This window comes from Thamnophis elegans, chromosome 6 (assembly GCF_009769535.1).
Source record: "Thamnophis elegans isolate rThaEle1 chromosome 6, rThaEle1.pri, whole genome shotgun sequence".
Taxonomy (NCBI): Eukaryota; Metazoa; Chordata; class Lepidosauria; order Squamata; family Colubridae; genus Thamnophis; species Thamnophis elegans.
The window spans coordinates 80983395-81002269 of NC_045546.1; the positions used below are offsets into that span (position 1 = coordinate 80983395).

General features: G+C 38.2%; 1 protein-coding gene across 1 annotated transcript in view; it reads left to right on the forward strand.

Annotated features, from left to right (window-relative positions):
* Positions 1 to 18875, forward strand: part of TRIO (trio Rho guanine nucleotide exchange factor) — a 325986-nt gene that overhangs the window by 214343 nt on the left and 92768 nt on the right. Inside the window, exons 25-30 of the mRNA XM_032219436.1 lie at positions 479 to 588; positions 4953 to 5022; positions 6260 to 6349; positions 9073 to 9165; positions 12687 to 12798; positions 18028 to 18218. Of these exons, the coding sequence (XP_032075327.1) occupies positions 479 to 588; positions 4953 to 5022; positions 6260 to 6349; positions 9073 to 9165; positions 12687 to 12798; positions 18028 to 18218 (666 nt within the window). The remainder of the gene's footprint in view (positions 1 to 478; positions 589 to 4952; positions 5023 to 6259; positions 6350 to 9072; positions 9166 to 12686; positions 12799 to 18027; positions 18219 to 18875) is intronic.

Here is an 18875-nt window from a genome sequence, read left to right on the forward strand (position 1 = left end):
TAAAGGTAAGGGTTAGGTTTAGGGTTAGGTTAAGGGTTAGGGTTAGGTTTAGGGTTACGTTAAGCGTTAGGGTTAGGGTTAGGTTCAGGGTTAGTGTTAGGTTTAGCGTTAGGTTAAGGGTTAGGTTTAGGGGTAGGTTTAGGGTTAGGTTAAGGGTTAGGGTTAGGTTTAGGGTTAGGTTTGGGGGGGTTAGGGTAAGGTTTTCGCTTTAATTTTAAATTTACCGCTCACAGCACAATGTTTTCGTCGCGCTGTGATGACGTCACGTACGCGCTTTCGTCGAGCGCGCTTTATTCCACCGCGGTTTTGTGGTGGAACCTCATGATTATAATACCAAAGAATAGTATTATACAAATCTGAAATAGACATTTTATAAAGTCCCATATGATTTTGCATATATTAGTTTGAGGATGGTTGGTTATATCTAGATAATCGTTAAGTCAACTTTGCTCCACCTCCTTTATTTTTTTTTAACCAGACGTATCTCTGGGAAATAACGAGTGGTGTTGAAGAGATCCCACCGGGTATTGTCAACAAAGAGCACATCATTTTTGGAAACATGCAGGAGATCTATGAATTCCATAACAAGTGAGTGAAGAGTGTCACCCATGACCCTGCTTTTAGAAGAAAAAAAAAGAGTGATCTAATGTCTTCTGATATATTAAATGAATATATGTTTTTATTTTGCTACTGCAGATTGAAGGTTCAATGAGTGTAGCTTGACAATTTTCAGAATTAGCACTGTTTTATTCTGGTTCTCTATTTAAGTAGATCTTAAAATGGGCTTGCTTTATTTTGGTCCGGAAATTTCATGTAAATAGGCTGATCTAGGTTGTTCAGCCACCCAAGACAATGAGTTGCTTGGGTTTTGCTGCATAATACATAAAACTGATAAATAGAACACATCGGCTTTTATCTGTGAGATGACTGATAAGCCAGGTTTTGAGGAATTTCCAGAAAATAAAGGGGGATGGATGTGATCTGACTTTTGGGGGGTGGGGGATTTATAAGAAGAGGTCCAAGGCAGGTAAGGCCAATTTTCTTGGGCCCACTAAGTGTAGATCCATGATAGGTGAGGACCTGTAACATAGCCTTTCTTGTCAGATTTCATGGGATGAGCAGATGTAATCAGGAAGAGACAATCCTTCAAATAACCAGCTTCTATGCTGTGAAGGGCTTTTAAAGATCAAAACCAGCACTTTCATTTGGACTTAGAATAGCAATAGCAATAGCAGTTAGACTTATATACCGCTTCATAGGGCTTTCAGCCCTCTCTAAGCGGTTTACAGAGTCAGCATATTGCCCCCAACAACAATCCGGGTCCTCATTTTACCCACCTCGGAAGGATGGAAGGCTGAGTCAACCTTGAGCCGGTGAGATTTGAACAGCCGAACTGCAGAACTGCAGTCAGCTGAAGTAGCCTGCAGTGCTGCACTCTAACCACTGTGCCACCTCGGCACATAAATAGGATCTGAGAATAGCATTAAAGACTTAATTCAGACTTACTAGATCACATAGTCTGAATTCAGGATTTATTTGAAGCTCCAGACTCACCAGATGCACATAAAAATTATTCTGTAGTGTCTCCCGCACCAAATTTCCTTCCCTTAGTAAGGATCCCTAATTTGATATACTGCATCCTTTTTCTCTGTTAATATTTGTGGAGTCTTAAAATTTGCTGTGAATAAGTAACGGATGAAAAATCTATTACAACCAGCCTGCGGGCATACCTGCAAAACGCAATGCTTGGTTTGCAAAAGTCTTATTTAATACATAAATGTGCCCGCATAGAATGCAAGATGGGAAAAAGCCATTGTCTTGCTCTCTAAAGCCCCCAACTGTTGTAATTCTGAGCTCCCATGCACAGTCATCTCCTTTGAATTTGTCTCACTAGTCCAAGTGAACATCAGGTAGTTCAAAATTTCCTTATGTGAAAAATCTCTACACTATATATATTGCCCAATGGTCACGCTTAGAATTATGGCTGCATTGGTTCTCAATAGGTAATGAAAGGAATTTTATTTTTTATATTGTAACTATTATGTGGAAAAGATGTTGAGGCATAAAAGAGATCAATGAGTGTCCAACCACATCTTAAGTCATTAGAACTTGATCGTGGCTGTAATGCCAATGGGCAGTTCAGACAGGGCCGTCGAAGCCCCGGCTGCTAGAGCTCCGGAGGCAGAGCAGCGCGGCGAGTGCCGTGATTGACAGCAAACTGTCGTCTCTCCACTCCCTGCTGAAAGATCGCTTACTAATCGCCGTTTCCTCCTCCAGAAAAGTAAAGCTGAATCCAAGGATCCTGAGCAATTTGTTAATTATACTAGAGAGAGAATTGATATATGTCTCGTCAGGCTGGACTGAGTTAAAAAACTGACCCGTCCAGTCAGAGGGGGCGTGGTCAACATTTACATAACTCGGTCTCTAGGCTAATGGGCAAAGTTAACCCATGCTTGGATTCCAAAGTTAACCCATGCTTGGATTCCCCTCACAGCGCACATAGAAGTCAATGGTCAATTTCAGGGAAGAAAGGGTAGACTGATTTTGTGGAGCTGCTGATTGTTGCAGAATAAAGAGCCAGCAAGTTTTTTGTAATTCCTCTCCAGACAAAAGGGAGGATTGAAATCACCCACAAGCACTCCAGGCAGAGAACCCAAGACAGCAGTTTACCCTAGTTTTAAAGCTCTGGAAGATGAGGGCCAACAAACATCTTGCTCAAACTGTCTTTGAAAGGAATATGAGTTTGCATACTTTCTTCTCTAATCACTTTTGGAAATTGCTTGTTAACTGCTTTCCATCTATTGGGAATCTTTGGACCTACAGGTTTTACAGAACTGGATGTGATGGAATGTAGTAGGCTGGATTCCAAGGAAAGAGGGGATACATTCCAGAGGAATAAGAAACAGTTCAGTCCAGATATTTTGTGTGAAAGGGTGAAGATAGCCCCTCCTTAATGTTTCTCGGAGTATATGGTAGATGTAGATAGTAGAGTACTTAGCCTGGCAAGATTCTGTATATAAGTGTGGGAACAATAAAGTCAGCTTGGAAGAATCACCATGTGTTTTTCTTATTTTGGGGCTTACCTGACATAGGTGAGTTTTCTTCAATCCTTAAGGAAAGAAGTTTTAAATACAAATATAAGGAATATAAAAAAAAATCTGGAATAAACAGCAAAAGGGTGATATAAAACTTTGATTTTAAAAAGATACCAATGGACAGAGTCCAAATAAATTTGAAATAAAATTTTGGAATTAATTATATAGAATCCTTCCCATGGGGAAATGCTTTCGTTTTGAATTCTGCTAAAAAAAATTAAATCAAATACTAGAGGGAACTTAAAAGAACTAAAGATTACATTCAAAGGAGAAGAGCAGTCAAATTCAGCTTACAAACATAGAATGAAATAAAATATTTTGACATTAGTTATATTAAAAATTATTTTTAAACAAGGGACCCAGAAATTAATTTTGAGAAGGTCTACCTCTGTAGTACACTATGTTTAAAAATATTATAGAAAAAGAACAAGTTGTACCTGACGTGATTGAGATTTGAAAGTGGATTTTAAAATGACATGGAAAAAGATACTACAACACTGGAGATGCAAAAGAAACTGATCTCTTAATAATTAAAAGGGATATACAAATAACATTTTCCTATGTGGGATTTACAAGAGGCTTGTTAAAGCCTTGAAGAATTTTGTGAGGAGGGACGAAGAAAAAGTAAAAATAAATCAAGTTCTGGGACATCATTTGCAAGATCTAGAATTAAGATTGTTTGAAATAAAAGGAGTTAATATAAAGTTGGCTTATTTGATCAAGATTAAAGCAGATATATTGTTATCTCTTGTAACCCTTAATGGATTTTTGCTGACACTGGGAGTAAAATGACAAGCCTTTATGTTGTTTGTAGATAAATAAAATATGAGAACAAGAGATCATTTGCTGTATTTTAGGAGAAGTGATAAATTACTAAAATTGGTTATACTTACCGTGATAAATGAGGAAGTCACTTCTTTATATATGTCTTTACTATATTCTTATTTTTTTCTTTTCTATTTTTTCTGCTTTTTTCTTTTCTGCCTCTTATTTTTTCTTATTTTAGTTTTTAGTTTTTATTGTTGTAAATTGTAATCTTTAATAAAATTGTTATAATAATAAAATAACTTGCTAATTGTTCATGAACTTACAGTATAGATTGATTTTATAAAGCTTGGAAATACAAGCATTCTCTTCCTGTAATAGGTTTGTTTATTTGTTTGTATGGTCAATTTTAGATCATTTAACTTGCAATGAAGGCAGTAAATAAGTGCTAATTTTCCTACTAGTTATTTCAATGTGTATGTTTTGTTTAATGCATAGGGGACTCTGAGCCAGTTCTAACTCATCACAGCTAAAAGGCACCACATTTTGTAAGTCTGGCATGATTATAATGTGCCATAACCTGACATAGCATAGCTGTAGCTATAGCTAGATCAATGTTTCCTGGAACTATAAAGTGTAGTTTAGTTTTAAGCAGGGGTGGGTTTCAACTGGTTCGCGACGGTCCCTGCGAACCGGTTGGTCACCGAACCCGGAAGTAAGTAACTTCCGGGAACGGCGAAGGGGCCGCCCGCCCGCCTGCGGTCCTTACCCGGTTTTGACGAGTTCTGCGCTTCCACGCATGCGCAGGATGCATACAGAGCCTGCGCGATTGTCCAGGAGCAGCTGGAGCGTCGCGCAGACGCTAGTACGCATGAGTGCACCGTGCACGAGGACGCCTCCGGCCCCGTTCCAACCGAACCGGTTGGAACGGGGCGAACAACCCACCCCTGGTTCTAAGGCTAGATTGACTGGATTATTCTGCACAAGTATTGTATATAACAATATGTTATAGCCACTACGGATAGTATAATTAGAAAGTAGAAAGAAAAGAGGAACATGTTAATGGTTTTATTCAATCATTTCTTTAAACAGTATATTCCTAAAAGAGCTGGAGAAATATGAGCAGCTACCTGAAGATGTTGGTCATTGCTTTGTTACCTGGGTAAGATGTTGGTCATTGCTTTGTTACCTTTGCTAAATGATCAATTGTATTTTGAGTTGTGATCATCCACCCTTGAAAAATAAAACTATGGCCTAATAGAAGAGATTTATAGTGTGTAAATACAGATAGTTCTCATCTTGAAACCACAATGGAGGCCAAAATTTCCGTTGCTAAATGAAACAGTGAATTGTTAAGTGAACTTTGCCCCATTTTACAATTTTTCTTGCCATAGTTGTTAAGTGAATCGTGCAATTTTTAAGTTAGTAATAAGGCTGTTAAGTGAATCTGACTCCCCCGTTGATTTTATAGCAGTAGCAATAGCAGTTAGACTTATATACCGCTTCATAGGGCTTTCAGCCCTCTCTAAGCGGTTTACAGAGTCAGCATATTGCCCCCACAGTCTGAGTCCTCATTTCACCCACCTCGGAAGGATGGAAGGCTGAGTCAACCTTGAACTGGTGAGATTAGAACCGCTGAACTGCAAATAACAGTCAGCTGAAGTGACCTGCAGTACTGCACCCTAACCACTGCGCCACTCGGCTCTCTATTTTGCTTGTCAGAAGGTCACAAAAGGTTATCAAATGACCTCGGGACACTGCAACAATCATAAATATGAGTTGCCAAGCATCTGAAATTTGATCACATGACCATGGGGGTGTTGCAATGGTCATAAGTGTGATAAACAGTTGTAAATCAGTTTTTTCACTGCTGTTGTAACTGTGAATGGTCACTAACTGAACTGTTATAAGTCCAGGACTCCCTGTACAATAGGGCTCTTCAGCTCAGGAAAGAGACCCCCGCTCTAACTGGTGAATAAAGAAAATTATCTTTTGAGTTATGGGATGTGAAATAGGCATCCTGTCAGTTTCATATAATTCTATTAAGCAGCTGTACTTCAAGCTGCGGGATGTCATATTAACATGAATTTAAAGCATCTCATGACTAATTTTTAAAATTTATTGTTGCAAAAGAGGTTTAATAGGTGAGATATTTCTTAGAAATCTCTTATGATTCAGGATATACAGTATCTGAACACATGCATTTCGGGAGGACAGGTGAATCAGTTTATAACCTAACTAATATGTACCATTTTTCCCCCTTTTGTAATAGTTACTCTTCTTGCATGCCAGATTCTTTATCTAACAGATTTAAACTCAAATAATTCTCAAATAGCCAAGTTTCCACCAGGTGGAGCTTTTTACAAATCATTTCAATCTTTTTTTTTTTCCCTTTGCAGGCAGACAAGTTCCAAATGTATGTCACTTATTGCAAAAACAAACCAGACTCAACTCAGCTAATTTTAGAGCATGCAGGCGCATATTTTGATGTAAGTACAGGATTATAGTGCTGCATTTATACCACTTGAGCTCCGAAAGTATATTTATGGGCATAGCACACACATTTGCGTGTACATATATGCAAATGCACATAGTGAGAATTCAGCATTAGCTTTGAAAGAATATGGATGAAAGTTTGACATGGACCCTGTTCGAAGAATAATCTTTTCATTACAGTGATCAAAGCTTTCTCTTGGAGGATTTAGTTTCATTGTCGTTGTTAACACTCACTATGCTAAAACTGGAACATGTGTGTTATCATGATGACATCAGAATGACCTGATTTTTATTCCAATTACCTCGGGTCAGTTTGACTGTCACAAATGTGAAGAACATTTGTGTATTTTCTATCATTTGACTGTTCCTATTAAAAAATAGGTAGCCGCGGACACAGAGGCGGGCAAAAGAAAAGGGCAGCCCGCCAGCTCAGGCGGGCGAGCTGGCGGACTGCCGCTTTCTTTCGCCCGCCTGTCAGAGCTCAGGCGGGCGAAAGAAAGAAAGCGCCTTAGACAGTGGGGTGTCGGGGGAGAGGAGCATTCTCTCCTCTCCCCCGGCATCCCACTGTTCAAAGCACTTTCTTTCTTTCACCCACCTGAGCTCAGGTGGGCGAGCTGGCGGGCTGCCGCTTTCTTTCACCCGCCTGTCAGAGCTCAGGCGGGCGAAAGAAAGAAAGCGCCTTAGATAGTGGGGTGTCGGGGGAGAGGAGCATTCTCTCCTCTCCCCCAACACCCCACTGTCTAAAGCACTTTCTTTCTTTCACCCACCTGAGCTCTGACAGGCGGGCAAAAAAAGCGCTTTAGACAATGGAATGTTGAGGGAGAGGCTGCCTCACCAGCCATAAACCTCACCGCACGTCACTGCCCCAGGAAGAATTCAGTTCTGAACGCCTGCTTCCAGGAATTTTTTTTCCCCAAAAAAGAAAAGATACAATGAAAGATGTAAGGTAAGATTGCCAACTGTCAGTTACTGACACAGAATGAAACCAATAATGTAATACATTATGTTTTGTAAATCTTTAAATAGGAATGGAGTAGGGAAAAGGTTATAACTGTAATTTTCTTTTATTGGATTTGGAAGGCCTGTTTTAAGAAAGAAATTATCTTTCAATCAATAAGCTTATATTGGCATACATCTTTCTTAGTCCAGTGCTAATCCACCCAATTTTATACCTATCTCTATTAAAGACACATCCAGAATCCCTCTGAATAAATATTTCTCTGACAATATCCTAAAATGTATTTCTGGAATTCAGAATGAAGTCTGAACAATCAAAATATTTTGATATATCAGAGTATTCAACAACTGTAAAATAATATATTTGCTCCTTCTCAGTAAATTAGTCTGGTTTCACTTTGCCAGAAGAAGCGCTGTTTACACATATTTATCTATTTATTTAGCAAATTCATATAGCCACCCTCTCAGAAATATGACTGCAGGCAGCACACAACAAAACAGTTAAAAACTAATATAAACAACTATTAAAAACAACTAAACATGGATTTTTGCTATCATCATTGCACTTCAGAAATGTTCCTTTAAAGTACTAAAGATGGGGAAGGGATTTTTCTCTCAGAGCAGTTTACATCAAAATGCTATATAATACCAAAATCAAAAAAAAAAGGGTAATCAAACTGTTAGAATCTAAAGCAGGATTCTTCACACTGATAGAAATTGGAGCAAGTACACTGGCCATAATTATTTAACAAAATATAATAAAAGTGATAGCTTGAATAGGCTTTAGCAGTGATGTTGATGTGTTATGTTGTGTTAATATGTTGCTGAGCTAGAATTTCCTAGAGGCCTGGCTGGCATGGCTAGTGGTGAAATGGCTTTCACAATTTTTAATATATAGGTCAAGCATAAATACACATACCCTAATTGATGAGGAACATGATGGCCCTGATTTAGGACTTCCTCTGAGGTTTTTTTTTTTCCGTAAATGTGTTTTTTATTTTCATTTTCGTACAGTCACATATATACTGTGCATAACCGGGGTCATATAACATTAAACAATAAACACAGCCATTCCTCTTGTCAACAAAACCCCTCAAAATAAAGACCCAGTGTACCTCTTCAACCCTCCATACACCCTTTCTTTCGCCCCCCCTCCAACTTTCCATCTTCCCTCCATCATTCCCCTCTACCCTACTTCCCCTCCCCCTCTACCACTCCCCTCTCCCGGTACACTCCCTCCCTTCCTTCTCACCCTCCCTCCAGTCCTCTCTCCCACCCTCTCTACCCCTCTTTCTTCTATCCCTCTACTCTTCCCTTCGGTGTATTTCTACTATCTATTAATATATTCAGCTTATCCTATTTTTACACTGGAATTAAAGAGCAACAGTATACAAGTGCAGTCATGTTACTTTAAAATCTAACACATACTATATATCCCCCTTCCCCCCTCCCCCCTAACACCCCACCTCCCTCCCCCCCCCCGACTTCCCAGAGCCCGTACACGGTATAGATTTTTAACAAACACAGTCTAAAATATATTAAGACAAAGGAAATTTTAAAAAAGGAAATTAATAACATCTCTGCATTGAACTCAGCTTCTTCCTGTTACACTAACTTTGAGCAGTTTAGATTGTTCCTAATCTTAAGCATAGGCTATCTGGAATTTCTCAGGCCTCTGAGTTTTTATAATGAAAAAAATATCTGCAAATTGTCTAAGTTAATTTATACTTGCCTCTCAAATATTTAACCCGTACTGCAGGAAATACAACAGCGGCATGGCTTAGCCAACTCAATCTCATCTTACCTTATCAAACCAGTTCAACGGATAACCAAATACCAACTTCTTCTAAAGGTGAGTGTTGTTTGTGTAGCTGGATACCTTTTTTACACTGAAAATATGCTTTTTGAAAAATACAGTTCTATTGGGCTACAGCTAAATAAAAGAACTCTTTATACGTGACCCAACATATATTATGCTGGCCTAGATTGGTATATAAAGTACCTTAAAGCAACTTTCACCGTGGGGGGAAGAGGGAATGGTTTTGGTGGAAATTCCAGGAGAAATATACTACCAGGTATATAAAGTAAAGAATAAAGTAATCTTACCAGATTCTTCCAAATGGTTGGTTTAGAAATCACAAATGGAATCAGGCTCATTAGATATCCCCCGATATCACCAGAAATTGAGGATATCTTTCATTTTTCCCTCCCCAAAGTTATCTGCAAATAATTCCTTTAAGACAGGCAGGTGCCCAATCGGGTTGTGGCCTATTTGCAACCTGACTACAGGAATAAAGATTACTTTTTTGTTTAATGCTGCTATCACTTGATCTTGTCAGAAGTCTTTGTTCTGTTCGTCTTTTTATCCCTTATCTGTACCCCCTTCCCTGACTTGGATTGTGAGCCGCCCTGAGTCCCCTTCGGGGAAAAGGGCGGCATATAAATGCAATAAATTCAATTCAATTCAGTTCTTTTTAAACTTGACTGGAGTTTACACTTAAGAGGGGAATCAGATTGCAATAGATGGTTAGCTAGAATAGGATAACATGAGTCTCGTGGTAGGGAAAGATCCTATCCTCCCCTATATACTACAGCAGCTGATGGTGCTAGAATTCAGAGATGGTCCCAATTACTTTGGTGGTTAGGCAGAATCAGGTGGCAATAAAGCAGTCATTGAAATAGCTGCCCGATTCTACATCATTTAGGATTCTAAAATTGAGGGTGAGAAGCTTCAAATGATGAAGCAGAGTATCAGATCCTTTTAGCTGAGGTTTTCATTTGAGTGAGGTCATTTAATCAGTTTGGAGTGAGTTATCGTCGCTCTGTTGATGATAGATGCAGTGGATATTCTTTATACAGTATTTGGTGGCAGTAAGGACCTGGGTGGGATGAAACAAATTGGATTTCAACGATGGAATTGCTACGTGTCCACAATTGTTTATATACTACAGTAGCCCCTATGCTGGCTTTCAATAGGGTTGTATAGGGTTTCTCCCTTATGCATAACTTCTGTATGAGCAGCCTTTGCCCTTCTCCAACTGATGCCAGTTACAGCCTTTTTGGAAGTAAGAAACCCTTATTGATGCCCTTACTTCCTTGAGAGTCAACTACTACAAAACACTGCATTTGGAACTGTCCCCCCCCCCCCCCATTATGGGTAAACCGCTGTTTCAAACCATCCAATTTGAGCTTGCAATCGTTTCTCAATCACATCCTGAGCAACAGTTAGAAACTTAATCGTAATATTCTCTCCCAGTCACATCAACTTTCAGAAGCAGCCCATCTATAGATACGATCATGGGGGGGAATGGCAAAGACTTCAAAAGGTCTTTTTTGATTTGTGTTTCAGCCTAAGTCTTTGGCTTCCTTTTTCCTATGTTTTGACTTTATGTAATTAGACTGCATAGCCCCCACCCCAACTGTTTAAGATCAAGAAGCTGAGGAAAAATATTTTTAAAATGAATATGTATCTTCCGTGCAGACAATCTTACATTTCATGAGCCAATTCTTCTTGGTAGTTTCCCTTATTTCCATTTGCCTATCTATATTTTTAATTTAATTTAAAATGTTGCCTATCTTTCCTTTTCACTCAAGTGTGCAGCCAGCAAAAATCACTTTGTGCATCACAAACCAGTGTTTCTGCACATTACAACGTACTTTCAAGGGACCAAAAAGCCTATTAAAAGTAATTAAAGGAGGCTTAACAGATGGTAGAAAGTGCATTTAATTAAGCAGGGGGAAACTTAGCAACCTGTATATTGACAGAGCTATGTACAAAATGTTTGTGATATTCAGAAAACTTCCTTGTTTTAAATGCACTTAATTCATCTTTGGAATATTTTTAAATGTTCCAGTAAAAGAACAAAGCAATATCTTGATATTTGGAAATGGGTTGCTATAGTTTTTATCTGAATGCAGTAAAAAAAAAAATGGAATGCCATTGCCATTTGTTAAATGAAAAGACTGTTTTCCTGTACATTGACTTCTTAAATAATGAAGCAAAGCAATGTAGATGGCTTACAGCAGGGATCTCCAAACTTGGCAACTTTAAGACTTATGGACTTCAATTCCCAGAATTCCGCAGCCACCGCGCTGAATCCTCTGGCACATTGTTTCTCAACCTTGGCAACTTTGCTTTGCTTTGTTCTTTTTTTTACATCATTCCGTACATAGCTCCAACAATTCCCAGGGTTCTTGAGTCTCCACTGCTTATTCATATGGACCTTCTACCATCTGTTAAGCCTCCTTTAATTGCTTTTATTAGGCTTGCAAAGCCAAGTTCTCAATGCCTTGTAAAAAGCCAGCAGGGTTGAGGTAAGCCTATATATATATAGTCATATAGTCATACATACATACATACGGTTCACCGACAAATGCATGCTCGACAAAAGCGCGCCGACAAAACCGCGGGGAGAAAACCGCGAGTTTGAAATCACACCGACGAATAAGCGCAGAAGCGCGCCAACAACAGTGCACCAACAGAAGCGCCCTCTAAACCTAACCCTAAAGGTAACCCTAAACCTAACCCTGAACCTAACCCTAAACTTAACCCTGAACCTAACCCTAACCTTTACCCTAATCCTTACCTTAACCGTAATCGCACTTCTGTTGGCGCTCTTTTGTGGGCGCACTTTTGTGGCCGTGCTGTCGACGTTGCGGTTTTATTGCCGCGGTTTCGTCGGCGCGCTGTTGTCGGGCACGCATTTGTTGGGTCACGCATACATACATATACATATATATCTGGGAAATAAGAATGTACTGGAATAAAGCACTAACCTCTAACATAATTTATGTTTTTTAAAGATTGATTTAGCTTCACGGGCATTCTCAGAAAATAAATGTCTCTCTATAAATTCTGTATATCAATCTGTCCATGAAGAAGAAAAAGATAAATGGCATGTTGGAGAACATCATTAAGCTAAAGAAGATTGGTACAATATTGCCAGTTTTGTTCCTGGCAAATGGGTGTTTACTTTCTTGGTTAGCATCCATTTTATGAGGGCCCTCTGAAGACTTCAGAGGACTAAGTTGTGGTTTGGCTAATGACTTCAAGCCTCCCTCTTAATTTCTCTGAAATATAGACAGCTGCAAGATAGATCAGAAAGCTAAGTGTTCACTGTGACATAAACCCCCATCCCTCATGTTCCTTTGTGTGATGTCACAGTGCAAGTATGAAAGAGCAGAACTTGTGCCATGTGGTCACGATGCCCATCTTACTCTTCTGGTATCATTGTAGTTGGAAACAAATACCTGTATCCTAAACATCCCAGGTTAGAATATTGGCATCTTATTAAAAGACTGCAAATGACATGTTCTGGGTAGATAAGATTTAATAGAAATAAATGATTGAATAGTAATGTGATACCTTTACAGGAGCTACTCACCTGTTGTGAAGAGGGTAAAGGTGAGATTAAAGATGGCTTGGAAGTTATGCTTAGTGTACCAAAGCGAGCCAATGATGCCATGCATCTCAGTATGCTGGAAGGTAAGATTCATGGTTATTTATTTTCCGTGTATTCTGTTACTTCTAAGAAATTATTAAAAGCTTGTTTGAAGTAGGTTGATATAATATCATTTCTTAATTTTCTGACGAATTTTCTGAAGGTTTTTTTTCCTTTGTAATCTTAGAATTATGTTTTCTATATAAAAAAAATAATTGCAGGTTATTTGCTTATAATCATGTTGTGTTTACAAATATTTGAAACCAAATGTGTTGTGTCTTTTAGTCATGGCTATTGTTTTTTAACATTCTGTTTTGATTAATGGAGAAGAATGCAGCTAGTCAACCTCTTGTAATTATTTCTGGGGTAAAGTTATTAGCAGCAAATCTCCTCTAAAGTCACCTGAATTTGGACAAGCCTATTTTAGAACTACCACCAAATTGTGTCTAAATGAAATATGAAGAGTCCTGTTCAGGCAGAGCAGAAAATACGTAGGTCTGAAAATTTATGCATTTCTCACAAAAAAAAAAAACGGTAAAAGATTAGCTATTTTAATCTTGATTAAAGTCTAGATGTTTTTGTCATTTCATTGCCTGTTGAAAGATCATTAAATGTTTGCAATGTTTTTAAAAGCCTTTAATTCAATATCTAATTGCCTCTTGGAAAGCTGATTAGACAGTGAAATGTGATATTACTTATGCTGTCACATATAAATGAATAGACAGCATAATACATTTAAGAAAATTTAAAAGGCACAGGTAATCCTCAACTTGCAACGTTTTGTTTAGTGATTGTTCAAAGTTACAACAGCACTGAAAAAAGTGAACTGACCAATTTTCAGTTACGACAACTTCAGCATCCCAATGGTCATATAATCAAAATTCAGAGGCTTGGTAACTGACTCATATTTATGACGGTTGCCGTGTCCCCAGTGTAATGGGATCACCTTTTGTGACCTTCTGACAAGCAAAGTCAATTGGGAAGCCAGATTCACTTAATAACCATGTTGCTAATTTAACAACTGTAGTGATTCACTTAACAAATGTCTCAGTTAGCAACAGAAATTTTGGCTTCAATTGTGGTCATAAGTTGAGGACTGCCATACTGCTATAACATCTTCTCAATAGATTCTGAGTATATACTCAGGCAATATAATTTTAATATTTGCCATGGCGTTTCACTTCTTTTGAGCATGTTGCTGTTGGAATCTCCAAATATGAATAAAGGTTTGTCACATTGCTACCACAGGTACATTAAGCAGAATTGTTGGAATAAGCGTGGCATTCAGATTAATAGTCAAGAAATATGTGCGTAGACTACATGGAATATTCTAATACTTCTCTTTCACAATCATTATTTCAAACAAATGATGCTGAACATGTGTGTAGCAGACTTGTTGATGTGATAAATCGAAGCATTCCATTTTAAAAAACTAATCTCTAAATCTCATAATCCATCTGTTGTTTTTTAGTTGACTGATTTTTTTTAAATTTGACTGATTATGTTGATCATTAAAAAAAGTATTTGTTAATTCTGAATACATATATTTTCTGCTTGGGGAAGCATAGCTAATCATGATATAAATCTAAAATACTTTTTGTCAGTATTATGTTTTAGTGTTTTGATATCTCGCTAGCATATTTAGTTTAATGCAGTTTTTTTTACTGGGTGCTTCCTTATTTTTTATATATATATATATATATATATATATATATATATATATATATATATATATATATATATATATTTGTTATGTGGCTTTAATAAACCAGTGCTCTCATAATGTTAAGGATGACATTTATTAATGAAGATTTCCAAAGGTCTTTATAATGATTGGCAGCTTTGATGAATACAGCCTACAATTTTCAAGTGACTACTGTACAGTAAAGAAATGTCATTAGGGCTGTTTCAGACATAATGCCATGTTTCCTGTTTTAAGAGCATAAAATTAACAGTTTTGAACAATATACTGTACACATAAAAAGTTGAAACAAAGTAATTTTTGATTGCTTGAAAACACTTTTGATAGGAAACCAATTCATTCTAAAATGTAGTAAAGGGAACAATGTTAATAGCCTTTCTGTTTGGACAGATCTAAAAAAATATAAAGTATTAATTCTTTTTAAGATATTGTCTAGAAAATACCTGTTTCTCTGAAAATAAGACCTCCCTGGATAATAAGCCCAATCGGGCTTTTGAGTACATGCCTGAAAATAAGCCCTTTCCTAAAATATTTAAACACATGTGCAGCTGGTCCCCGCCATTTCCTGGAGGGGAAGAGGGAACGTGCCCCACATGCACCTGCGATCCACACAGAACGGCCTCCCACAGGCCGCTACCGCAAACCCTAGCTACCGCATCCCTTCTCTTAATGGTGGCCGCAAAAAGCGCGGCAGTCCCAGTGATGCTAGGGCTGGCAAGAGTATGCCAGAAACAGAGATAGAACTTCTGGCTTTCTCTGGATCAGCTGATCCATGGGCCAAGGTTAAGGGGCCTCCTGCACCTCAAAAATAATAAGACCTCCCCAAAAATAAGGCCAAGCGCTTATTTCAGGAGTGAAAAGAAAATAAGACCCTGTCTTATTTTTAGGGAAACACGATAGTACAAAAAACCAGGGAAAGTATTTTTCTTGGGACAAAGTTGAATGTGATCTGAGAAGTATAGCATAAGATTTAATTAGCCATCTCTTGGATTAGGCTGCTGCTTAGTTCATCATATGTTTTAAAGCAACAAAAATATCACATTGCTGCTTAATTTTCTTAATTAGTTAAGAAAAACTTTCCTACTTTCATTAGTTTTCCAATATATAAATATTGCTTAAATGTCAATATGTTAGTATCTGATGGTTCACCGACAAAAGCGCACTCGACAAAAAGCGCGCCGACGAAACAGCGGTGAGAAAACCGCGAGGTCGAAATCGTGCCGACGAATGAGCGCAGAAGCGCGCCAACAACAGCGCACCTTCAACAAAGAACTAATAACAACCTAATAACCCTAAACCTAAACCTAGCCCTGAACCTAACCCTTACCTTAACTTAAATCGCACTTTTGTGGGCGCGGTTTTGTCGGCGTGTTGTTGTGGGCGCGTTTATGACATTGCGGTTTTGTCGGCGCGGTTACGTCGGCGCGCTTTTGTCGTGCACGCATTTGTCGGGTCACGGTATCTGATAGCTAACTAATTAAAGACACAGTGGCACAGTGGTTAGAATGCAGTATTGCAGGCTAAGGAGTTTGATTCCTTCGATACTGATTGGCTCAAGGTTGACTCAGCCTTCCATCCTTCTGAGGTTGGTAAAATGAGAACTCAGATTATTGGGGGGTTATGCTGACTCTGTAAACCACTTAGGGAGAAATATAAAGCACTGTGAAATGGTATATAAATGCTAAAAGTGCTAATTAGTTAAATATTAATTATAATTGCAAATTAAATGAAAGAAGAGTTTGACAATTATGTAATTGTAATACAGTTCTTTTCAAGGCAATTTATTTCCCAAGGAATCCTTACACTTTGCTACTAAATTTTATAACATGTTCTGGTAGTCCTCACTTAATGACCCTAATTGGGATTGGCCACACCACTGTTAAATAAAGTGATTGCTAAACGGGAAATCATGTGATCACACTTGTGTTTTCCAGCTGGAAAAAGTCAATGCTACTCAATTTCACACCTTCAGGGGTTTTCTTTCAAACCTTTTTTTTTTGGGGGGGGGGTGTTACCTTCAGTTTTTGTTTGTTTCCTAATTGCTCCCTCACCATTTGAAATGCTCAAGTGCCCACTTACTGTCTTAAACATATTGAAAGCAATGCAATTTCACTGCCGCCAAGGGCTGGGAGCTGCGGGCACAGTATGCAAACAGCCTACTCTCTTGAAATGGTTTTCTCTCCAATCTCTCCTCTGCAGAAAAAGAGGAAAGAGTTAGGCGAAGGAGAAATGACCTACAGAAATTGCTTGCTTTTTTTCCCCTCCCCTCTCCCTGCAGAGCAGAGAAATTGGAGAGAAAGGGATTTCAAGAGAAAATACTGTCAGCTGTTTACGTAGTTCACCTGACCAGTGCTTGCCAGCATAATTACATTGCTTTTGATCTATAGAAGAACAAACAGCATACTTTCTTGCAATTGCTTTCTCTCCAATCTCTCCCCTCTGCACGGGGGGGGGGGAAAGAAAACCTGTCCCTACTGTTAAGGTGATCACTTGACTCAAACTGATCTTGCAAAGGTCCTAAATGGGCTATAAAGTTATTTTTTTTCCAGCACTTTCATAATTTTGAATGATTGCTGAATGAATAGTCAGTAAGTGAGGATTACTTTTTTGCAGTCTCTGTGCTGCTCAAACTACAGATGTTTATATATATATATATATATATATATATATATATATATATATATATATATATATATATACATACATACATACATACATACACATATACACACACACACACACACACACACACACACACACACATACATACATATATGTTGTTGTATTTGTGCTGATAAATAAATAAAGGGAGACTAGTATAGATCTATTTCAAGCTATTTAGCTCTCATCAGCTAGCCATACCCTTACTGGGATTCGAACCTGGGCTATATTACATACTAGGCAGACTTCTTAGCCATTAGGCCACAGGCTCTTATCCGTTATCAGCGAAGCCAGGGTGAAAGGTATCTATTAGATTTCTTTTACAACCCCCGGTATGCCCAAATATGGGAGGAAGATCACTACTTCCATTTTCTGTCCTTCGGCTCGTCACAAGAGACCATCCAGGCAGAAACCCAATATTTTTACTGTTGCCTTTTTGTTACATTTTGTTGTATTTGTGCTGATAAATAAGTAAAGGGAGACTAGTATAGATCTATTTCAAGCTATTTAGCTCTCATCAGCTAGCCATACCCTTACTGGGATTTGAACCTGGGCTATATTACATACTAGGCAGACTTCTTAGTCTTTTGTAAAAGAAATCTAATATACATATACATATACATACACATACATGCATACATACATACATACATACATACATACATACATATATATAGTTCCCTTTCATGAACAGCCAATCTCTCAAGGAATTATTGATGATGTAAACCTTATATACCTTCACTAAAGAACAACTTCCAAGACAACTTCTACATTTCTAAGGTCTTTCCTGGAATAGTGATTTAAAAAAAACTATTATAAGAAAATGAATTAAGTTTTATCACACACCATGTCTCTTTCTCTCTCTCTCTCCTTTTCTTCTTCCCTTGAATTCTTCCAACTTGCTTCCTAGGTTTTGATGAGAACATTGAATCTCAGGGAGAACTTATACTTCAGGAATCCTTCCAAGTGTGGGATCCAAAAACTCTCATCCGGAAAGGACGTGAAAGACATCTCTTTCTTTTTGAGATGTCACTTGTCTTTAGTAAAGAAGTGAAAGACTCTAGCGGAAGAAGTAAATACATTTACAAGAGCAAGTTGTTTGTAAGTTACTATTACACCAGTGGTGGGTTTCAAAAAATTTTCGAACCTACTCTGTGGGTGTGGCCTCCTTTGTGGGAGTGGCTTGCCAGCCATGTGACCTGGTGGGAGTGGCTTGCCGGCCATGTGTTTTCTTTCTTTCTCTCTCTCTCTCTCTCTCTCTCTCTCTCTTTCCTTCCTTTTGTCTCTCTGTCCCTTTTTCCTTTTTTTCTTTCATCTCTCTCACTTTTTCTTTCTTTTTTCTTTTTTTCTTTCTTCCTTTCTTTCTCTTTCTGTGTGTGTGTGTGTGTGTGTGGTTGGTTTCAAAAACCTCTTCTGTAGGTGTGGCTTGTTTTCTGGTGGAACCTCTTCTAACTGGTTCGGTAGCTTTGACGAACTGGTTCTACCGAACTGGTGCGAACTGGTAGGAACCCACCTCTGTATTACACTGAAAAAATCAAAGCCAAACATAGTTGCTAACATCTTACAGTACGCTCAGCTATTGGAAAATGGAGTAAAATTGCTCACAGGTTTTTCTTAAAAGATGTCCAGTTTGTTAAGCCATAAGCATATTATTGAATATAACACTTTTTACATAACTGCAAAAGAAACTGATAGCTCTTTTGGACACGGAGGAATAGATTCTGAAATATTTTTAAAAATGTTCTCTTAAGCAGAGAG